Source organism: Coregonus lavaretus (assembly GCF_964263955.1).
Source record: "Coregonus lavaretus genome assembly, chromosome: 2".
Taxonomy (NCBI): domain Eukaryota; kingdom Metazoa; phylum Chordata; class Actinopteri; order Salmoniformes; family Salmonidae; genus Coregonus; species Coregonus lavaretus.
The window spans coordinates 85,424,027-85,435,570 of NC_139989.1; the positions used below are offsets into that span (position 1 = coordinate 85,424,027).

General features: G+C 44.1%; 1 protein-coding gene across 1 annotated transcript; it reads left to right on the forward strand.

The window, feature by feature from the left end:
• The first annotated feature begins 561 nt into the window (after positions 1-561).
• On the forward strand, positions 562-10,434 carry LOC311142369 (NLR family CARD domain-containing protein 3-like). Its single transcript, XM_084178013.1, has 6 exons — positions 562-645; positions 811-2,611; positions 2,944-3,117; positions 5,596-5,769; positions 6,764-6,810; positions 7,275-10,434. Coding segments are annotated over exons 1-6 (2,727 nt in total). The 5' UTR covers positions 562-644; the 3' UTR covers positions 7,805-10,434.
• The last annotated feature ends 1,110 nt before the right edge of the window (positions 10,435-11,544 follow it).

The following is an 11,544-nucleotide window of genomic DNA, read 5'->3' on the forward strand; positions in this document are numbered from 1 at the left end:
TAATACCACTGTGGACATGTTTCTACAACCTTCTGAGTTCATATAGTTTAGTAATACCACTGTGGACATGTTTCTACAACCTTCTGAGTTCATATAGTTTAGTAATACCACTGTGGACATGTTTCTACAACCTTCTGAGTTCATATAGTTTAGTAATACCACTGTGGACATGTTATCCATTCCAGAGGCTACTACCACTCAGAGAGCAGAGTATTCTGTTCCCAGCTGTCTGTCTATGAACAGTATTAACATCTACAATCTCTCTCTCCTTTATCTCTGTAGTGGATGGTCTACTCTGTTAGAGGATCAGTATTAAGTCTCTCTCTCTCTGTGTGTGTCTGTCTGTCTGTCTGTTCTGCCAGAGGATCAGTATTAACATCTACAATCTCTCTCTCCTTTACCTCTGTAGTGGAAGGTCTACTCTGCCAGAGGATCAGTCCAGGTGTGCAGTGTGTCAGCAGGTGCTGAGGGATCCAGTCTCTATCACCTGTGGACACAGGTTCTGCAGACAGTGCATCACCAGATACTGGGAGAAACCTGCTCCTTCAGGAGACTATGACTGTCCTCAGTGTAGAAAGAGATCCAGAACACGTCCTGTACTACAGCAGCTGAGTCAACCCAATAAAACAAGAGGCTCTGAAAACAGTAAGACCACTTGCACACGTGGGCCAAGTCAATACCTTAATATGATTTACAGTAGGTAACTACAATATTATGAGATAATAGAAGTTACTGTAGTTGTGGAAGGCCCACTTTTCATCCTGTCAATGAATGTTTCTGATACACATCATTTTTCCTCTTCCCTTGTAGTGGATGACAGCCTGCAGAGAGCTATAGTAAACCATAAAGACAGTCTGAAAAGGAGGTATGAATGTGTGATAGAAGGCACCGAAAAAGCAGTGAACCAAACTCCCCTCAACAGGATTTACACAGAGCTCTACATCACCGAGGGAGAGAGTGAAGGGGTTAACAATGAACATGAGGTGTGGCAGCTAGAGACAGCATCCAGGACACCAACCTCACATGACACAGCAATCCACTGCAATGACATATTTAAACCCTTACCAGGCCAAGAGAGGAGCATCAGAACTGTGCTGACGAAGGGCATCGCTGGCATCGGAAAAACAGTCTCTGTGCAGAAGTTCATCCTAGACTGGGCTGAAGAGAAGGCGAACCAAGATGTGGATATCGTATTTGTGCTTCCTTTCCGGGAGCTGAACTTGATTAAAGATCTCCAGTACAGTCTTCTTGGACTTTTAAATGATTTCCACACAGAACTAGACATAGACCATGCAAAGAAACTCACTGCCTGTAAAGCTATCTTCATCTTTGATGGTTTGGATGAAAGCAGACTTCCATTGGATTTCCAGCACAATGAAAAGGTGTCTGATGTCACCCAGACATCGTCTGTCGATGTTCTGCTGACAAACCTCATCATGGGGAACCTGCTTCCCTCTGCTCTCCTATGGATAACCTCCCGACCTGCAGCAACCAATCAGATCCCCCCTAAGTGTGTAGACCAGGTGACAGAGGTACGAGGGTTCAATGACCCACAGAAGGAGGAGTACTTCAGGAAGAGATTCAGTGATCAGGACCTGGCCAACAGAATCATCTCACACATAAAGACATCAAGGAGCCTCCACATCATGTGCCACATGCCAGTGTTCTGTTGGATTTCTGCAATAGTCCTTGAGCACATGTTGAGTACAGACAAGAGGAGAGAGATGCCCACGACTCTGACTGAGATGGCAATACACTTCCTGCTCATTCAGACCAGCCTGAAGAACCAGAAATATCATGGAAGAGATGAGATGGATCAACAGGAGCTCATGGAGTCAGATAAGGAAATTCTTCTGAAGCTGGGGAAGCTGGCGTTTGAAAATCTGGAGAAGGGTAATCTCATGTTCTATGAAGAAGACCTGAAAGAGTGTGGCATTGATGTCAAAGAAGCCTCAGTGTACTCAGGAGTGTGCACACAAATCTTTAAAGAAGAGTCTGTGTTATTTCAGAGAGTGGTGTACTGCTTTGTTCATCTGAGCATTCAGGAGTTTCTCTCAGCTGTCTACATGTACCATTGTTACACAACCAAGAACATGGATGCACTGAAGCCCTTCCTCAAGAGAAAGTCTAGAGCTGCATCTGAAGAGCTAACCTTGCATGAGCTGCTGAAGAATACCGTGGATAAAGCCTTGAAGAGCAAGAACGGACACCTGGACCTCTTTGTCCGCTTCCTTCATGGCATGTCACTGGAGTCCAATCAGAAACTCCTACGAGGTCTGGTGACACAGACAGAAAGCAGTCCAGACAGCGTCCAGAAAACAATCCGATCCCTTAAGGTGATGCAGAGGAAGAACATCTCCCCTGAGAGGTGCATCAATCTCTTCCACTGTCTGATAGAGATGAAAGACCATTCAGTACAGGAGGAAATCCAAGCGTACTTGAGGTCAGAGAAGAGATCCAAAAACCTCACACTTTCTCATTGTTCAGCACTGGCCTACATGCTACAGATATCAGAGGAGGTTCTGGATGTGTTTGACCTGAAGCAATACAAGACATCACAGGAGGGTCGTAGGAGACTGCTCCCAGCTGTGAGAGGCTGCAGGAAAGCTCTGTAAGTATTCATGAAAATATCCCACACCAAAATACATTGTAGTTATAGCAGTATTTTCATTGGCTGACTGGCTCTGTAAGTACTCATGTGACTATCCCTCAGACCAAACTTTACTGTATGTAAGAACAACAATATTTTCATTGGCTGACTAAACTTTCTATCAGCTGAAAAGTCTTAAACAAACTGTAATACAAACGGATCAGAAAAGTTGTAGCATTGAGACATCTATACACAGTGTTCACATTATTAGTGCAGGGGTAACTGTAAGCAGGAAAAGCTAAATGTAACATTTTAATACAACCTGTCCCTCATGGTATTTACTCTGTTGACAGACTCACTGGCTGTGAACTCACAGACACATCCTGTGAAGTGTTGGCCTCAGCTCTCAGTTCAAACCCCTCAAACCTGAGAGAGCTGGACCTGAGTAACAATGACCTGAAGGATTCAGGAGTGAAGCTGCTCTCTGCTGGACTGGGGAATCCCCACTGTAAACTGGAGACTCTGAGGTCAGTATTCCTATAGTTGGTCAACAAGTGATAACTGTTCACCAGATCCACATGTGTTTACCAGGCACACATAGTCCACACCATATGTGTTTGGACAGTGAAGCTTACAGTTTTAAATTTGGCGCTATGCTCCAGCATTTTAGATTTGAGATAGAATGTTTCATATTAGGCGACAGTACAAAATGTCACCTTTTATTTGAGGATATTTTCATACATATCTGTGTTACTGTTTGGAAATGAAAGCACTTAATGTATCTAGTTCTCCCATTTGAAAAAGTCATAAGTATTTGGACAAATTCATTTAGTCCAAAGTTTAGTATTTGGTCCCATATTCCTTACCCACAGTGATTACATCAAGCTTGTGATTCTACAAACTTGTTGAATACATTTGCAGTTTGTCTTGGTTGTGTTTTGGATTATGTTTTTCCCAGTAGAAACTGAATGGTGAATAATGTCCTGTCATTTTGGAGTCACTTCACTTGTATTGTCAGTAAGAATAGAAGATGTTTCTGAACACTTCTACATTCATGTGGATGCTACCATGATTATGAATAATCATGAATGAATCGTGAATGATGATGAATGAGAAAGTTACAGAGGAACAAGGATCATACCCCCTCTGTTATTGGTAATGGTGAGAGGTTAGCATGTTTTGTTGTAGCCTCTGTAACTTTCTCACTCATTATTATTCATGATTCATTCATGATTTTTATTAATCATGGCATTATCATGATTAATTCGGTAGTGTTTAGAAACATGTTATCTACTCACTTAGACAGAACATTACTCCAGTCATCATCCACCATTCAGTTACTATTGGACAAAACATAACCCAAAACACAACCAAAACAAACTGCAAATGCAACCAATGAGTTTGGGACCAAATACTCAACTTTTGACTACTTTAATACACTTGAAGTGAATTGGTCAGAATACTTTTGACTTCTTCAAATGGGGGGACTAGATACATAAAGTGCTTTCATTTAAAATGTTAGCTTCTCTGTCAAAATAGATATGGTGTGGACTGTATACTCAATACAATCTAAATCTGATACCTCACTGTCTGTCTTTTGACTGATACTGCTTTTTAAAATGGTCTGGTCAGTCTACTCAAATATTTGTACAAAAATTTTTTCTATCTACAAGCAATAATTTGATAATTTCTAATAATGATACAGTCATTTATGAATAGATATGGCAGGTTTCAGGACACTGATGTATCTGAATATGTTGAAAAAATATACTGCCACTATTTTCACCACCAAAGAATAGCAGTGTGGTTTTAATATGATTTGACTCTTTGCAGGCTGTCATGCTGTCTAGTCACAGAGGAAGGCTGTGCTTCTCTGGTCTCAACTCTGAAGTCAAACCCCTCACACCTGAGAGAGCTGGATCTGAGTAGCAATGACCTGAAGGATACAGGAGTGAAGCTGCTCTCTGATGGACTGGGGAATCCCCACTGTAAACTGGAGACTCTGAGGTCAGTATTCCTGTAGTTGGTCAACAAGTGATAACTGTTCACCAGATCCACATGTGTTTACCAGGCACACATAGTCCACACCATATGTGTTTGGACAGTGAAGCTTACAGTTTTAAATTTGGTTCTATGCTCCAGCATTTTGGATTTGAGATAAAATGTTTCATATTAGGTGACATTACAGAATGTCACCGTTTATTTGATGTTAATGGTGAGCTTAGCATGTTTTGTTGTAGCCTCTGTAACTCTCTCACTAATTATTATTAATAATTAATTCATTATTTTTCTTAGTCATGGCATCATCAGGATTAATTTAGTAGTGTTTAGAAACATGTTATCTACTCACTTAGACAGAAAATTACTCCAGTCATCATCCACCATTCAGTTACTATTGGGCAAAACATAACCCAAAACACAACCAAGACAAACTGCAAATGCAACCAACGTGTTTACAACCAAATACTCAACTTTTGACTACTTTAATACACTATGAGTGAATTGGTCAGAATACTTATGATTTCTTCAAATGGATGGACTAGATACATAAAGTGCTTTCATTTCTAAACGGTGAAACAGATATGTATTAAAATACCGCCAAATAAAAGGTGACATTATATACTGTCACCTCATATGAAATATTTGATCTCAAATCCAAAATGCTGGAGTATAGAGCCACATTTAAAATGTTAGCTTCACTGTCAAAATAGATATGGTGTGGACTGTAAACTCAATACAATCTAAATCTGATACCTAACTGTCTGTCTTTTGACTGATACTGCTTTTTAAACTGCTCTGGTCAGTCTACTCAAATATTTGGACTATACATGTTTCTCTCTACAAGCAATATTATGATAATATCTAATAATGATACATCAGTGTCCTGAAACCTGCCATATCTATTCATAAATTAATGTATCATAATATGTAGAAAAAATATACTGCCACTTTTTTCACCACCAAAGAATAGCAGTGTGGTTTTAATATGATTTGACTCTTTGCAGGCTGTCAGGCTGTCTAGTCACAGAGGAAGGCTGTGCTTCTCTGGTCTCAGCTCTGAAGTCAAACCCCTCACACCTGAGAGAGCTGGACCTGAGCTACAATCACCCAGGAGACTCAGGAGTCAGACTGCTCTCTGCTGGACTGGAGGATCCACACTGCAGACTGGAGAAACTCAAGTATGTAGAGGGTTTATGTCAATGTTCATATCAGACATGTTGGAGTTATCAGGCTAGTTAAGACAAACATTCTGACCACGACTTGGACTAAGTTATATAAAGTGTGTGTGTGTGTGTGTGTGTGCGTGTGTGTGTGTGTGTGTGTCCAGTGTGTGTGTGTGTCCAGTGTGTGTGTGTGTCCAGTGTGTGTGTGTGTCCAGTGTGTGTGTGTGTCCAGTGTGTGTGTGTGTGTCCAGTGTGTGTGTGTCCTATGTGTGTGTGTGTGTGTGTGTGTGTCTGTGTGTCTGTGTGTCTGTGTGTGTCGTGTGTGTGTCCAGTGTGTGTGTCCAGTGTGTGTGTGTGCACGTGTATCAGTACACACACTGGACACACACACACACTGGACACACATACACACTGGACACACACACACACACACACTGGACACACACACACACACACACACTGTAAACACACACACTGGACGCATACACACACAAATGACGCACACACACACACACACTGGACAAACACACACACTGGACACACACACACTCACACTGGACACACACACACACACACACCCTAGACACACACACACACACACACACACTAGACACACAAACAAACTGGACAAACACACACACACTAGACAAACACACACACACTGGACACACACACACACTGGACACACACACATACACTAGACACACACACACACTAGATATACACACACACACTGGACACACACACACACTGGACACACACACACACTCTGGACACACACTGTGTCCAGTGTGTGTGTATACAGTGTGTGTGTCCAGTGTGTGTGTGTGTGTGTGTGTGTGTGTGTGTGTGTGTGTGTGTGTGTGTGTGTGTGTGTGTGTGTGTGTGTGTGTGTGTGTGTGTGTGTGTGTGTGTGTGTGTGTGTGTGTGTGTGTGTGTGTGTGTGTGTGTGTGTGTGAGTTCAGGTGTATCCCTCAATGACTGTCTGTTCTTCTGCTTACCGCTACAGTGTGGAACATGGTGGAGAGAACAGAATGAAACCTGGACTTAGAAAATGTGAGTGTTGACTGCTGTGAAGAATATGACTGAGAATAAGTCTTAATTCAAGTGAAGTCAAAGTCAAAGACCACCATCATTACTTACTTGGTCATATTAAATATCAGCTGTTGTTCTACAGAAGCACAAATCAGGGACACCAAAGTTTACAAAGAGTTGCTTTGACAATGTGTGTGTTCAGGATGTGTGTGTGTGTGTGTGTGTGTGTGTGTGTCCAGTGTGTGTGTGTGTGTGTGTCCAGTGTGTGTGTGTGTGTGTGTGTGTGTGTGTGTAATTAATGGGAATAAGTGTGTTTTATATTACCATACAGTATAACATATGATCATTGAACAACTCTCAAGTTACCTTAACTTCTCCTTTTGATACCTAGAAACATCTACATTAAATGAATTAGTGAAAAGTGAGTTAACATTCTAATGTGAATGATGATGATTTCTAATATTGTGTCTGGTTTCATCCATCAGATGTCTGTGATCTCACACTGGACCTAAACACAGTAAACAGAGGCCTCTCTCTGTCTGAGGAGAACAGAAAGGTGACATATATGTGGAGTGAGAAGCAGCCGTATCCTGATCACCCAGAGAGATTTCAGGACAGGAGACAGGTGCTGTGTAGAGAGGGTCTGACTGGGCGCTGTTACTGGGAGGTAGAGAGGAGTGGGGTAGGGGCTGATATAGGAGTGGCATATAAAGGAATCAGCAGGAGAGGAGGGGGTGATGACTGTGGGATTGGATGTAATGACAAGTCCTGGAGTCTGTACTGCTTTCACAACAGTTACTCTGCCAAGCACAATAATAAGAAGTCCACTACCATAGACGTCCCCTCCTCCAGCTCCCACAGAGTAGGAGTGTATCTGGACTGGCCAGCCGGCACTCTGTCCTTCTACAGAGTCTCCTCTGACACACTGACCCACCTGAACACATTCTACTCCACATTCACTGAGCCCCTCTATCCAGGGTTTACGGTTTGTAATGACTCCTCAGTGTCCCTGTAAATAATAACCATGGTAACACTGACACACACACACACACACACACACTGGACACACACACTGGACACACACACACACACTGTATACACACACACACTGGATACAAACACACACTGGACACACACACACTGGACACACACACCCTGGATACACACACAAACACACACACACACACACACACACTGGACACACACACACACTGGACATACTCACGCACACTGGATACACACACCGAACACACACACACTGGACACACACACACACTGGACACACACACATACACACTGGACACACACACACACACACACACACACACACACACACACACACACACACACACACACACACTGGACACACACACACTGGACACACACACACACACGCTGGATACACACACACACACACACACACACACACTGGACACACAGACACACACACATTGGACACACACACACAGGACACACACACACACAAAGCACACACACACTGGACACACACACACACACACATTGGACACACACACACAGGACACACACACACACAAAGTACACACACACTGGACAAACACACACACACAGAACACACACACACACACAAAGGACACACACACTGGACACACACACACACTGGACACACACACACTGGACACACACACACACACACACACACACTGGACACACACACACACACACACACTGGACACAAACACACACACACTGGACACACACACACAGGACACACACACACTGGACACACACACACACACACTGGACACACACACACACTGGACACAAACACACACACACACAGGACACACACAAATACAAAGGACACACACACTGGACACACACATACACACACACAGGACACACACACACACAATGGACACACACACTGGACACACACACACACTGGACACACACACACTGGACACACACACACTGGACACACACACACACACACACACACTGGACACAAACATACACACACTGGACACACACACACAGGACACACACACACACAAAGGTCACACACACTGGACACACACACACTGGACACACACAAACACACACACACACACTGGACACACAAACACACACACACACACACACACACACTGAACACACACACTGAACACACACACACACACACACACTGGACACGCATCCACACACACACACTGGACACACACACACATACACACACTGGATTCACACACACACACACTTGACACACACCTACATACACATTGGACACACACACACTGAACACACACACTGAAAACACACACACACACACACACACTTAACACACACACACTGAACACACTGAACACACACACACTGAACACACAATCACACACACACACTGGACACACACTGAACACACACACTGAACACACACACTGGACACACACACACTGAACACACAAACTGGGCACACACACACTGGACACACACACACACGCATGACACACACACACACAATGGACACGCACACTGCACACACACACACTGGATACACACACACACACTGGACACACACACACTGGACACACACACACACTGGACACACACACACTGGACACACACACACTGGACACACACACACACACACACACTGGACACAAACATACACACACTGGACACACACACACAGGACACACACACACACAAAGGTCACACACACTGGACACACACACACTGGACACACACAAACACACACACACACACTGGACACACAAACACACACACACACACACACACACACTGAACACACACAATGAACACACACACACACACACACTGGACACGCATCCACACACACACACTGGACACACACACACATACACACACTGGATTCACACACACACACACTTGACACACACCTACATACACATTGGACACACACACACTGAACACACACACACTGGACACACACACACACACACACACACACACACACTGGAAACACACACACGCACAAACACTCACACACTGAACACACACACACACTGAACACACACACATACTGGACACACACACATTGAACACACATACACAGGACACACACACTGGACACACACACACACACTGGACAAACACACACATGACACACACACACACACACACACACACACACACACTAGACACATTTCCATGTGTTGGATTCTGATGAAAGGAAATCCCATATAGCCTACTGGACAGGACTTTGCTATGGCATCTTCTGTTTGGGTGTCTCAGGTCAGGTCTTAGCCATGATCAGAATGTGTCTCTGTGTCTATTTCCAGCCCTGCCATTTCTACCTGTCCTGATCTAGTGTTTCACCCCTGACCTCCTCACACTGTCTCACTGTCCATGTCTGCTTTTAGCTCCCACCTCTACTTCACTGTGTTATAATGGACCTTATGCTTGTTATGTCACCTCTGTAACCAGTTATCAAACATACTGACCTTTCTGACCCTATCCCATGGCCCTACTTTCTACAACTGAACATTTCAATTCCTCTATGAGTTTTGTTTCGTGTCCATTTACTTATTTATGTATTTGTTGTATATTGGGGTTGTGCTGCAGAGCATCATGGGGGTTTGTATGTATTGAGATGATCACGTTCCAGATAAATGGTTGAACTGATTCCTGTCTCCTGTCTCATCATTATTGAATTGTTATACAGACGTAGTTATGAAACCAACGAGACATAACAACAGATTGGTGATGAGTAAGTCTGAATCTACAGGAACTATTCTGTCTGGAAGAAGTGGGTTTTTACAACTGTTTAAACACACTGGACAAACACACCCACACACTGGACACTGTACACACATACACACACTAGACACACACACACACACACTGACACACACACACACACACTGACACACACACACACACTGACACACACACACAGTGGACACACACACACACTGGAAACACACACACACACTGGACACACACACACACACTGAACAAACACACAGGACAAACACACCCACACACTGGATACTGGACACACACACACTCTGGACACACACACACACACTGGACACACACACTGAACAGACACACACTGGACACACACACACTGGACACACACACACTGGACACACACACACACACACACAGAGGACACACACACACTGGACACACACACACACACACACTGGACAAACACACACACACACACACACACACACTGGACACACACACACACACTATACACACACACAGACACTGGACACACATTCACACACACTGGACACACACACACACACACACAGGAAACACACACACTGGACACACACACACACACACACTGGACAAACACACACACACACACACTGGACACACACAAACACACTGGACACACACACACACACACACTGGACATACACAAACACACTGACACACACACACACACACACACACACTGGACACACACACACACACACACCTGACACACACACACAGGACACACACACACACTGGACACAGACACACACTGGACACACACACACACTGGACACACACACACACACTGGACACACACACCCACACTGAACACACACACACACACTGAACAAACACACTGGACAAACACACACACACACACCCTGGACACACACAAACACACTGGACACACACACACACACACACTGGACACACACACACACACACACACCTGACACACACACACAGGACACACACACACACTGGACACAGACACACACACACACTCACACACAC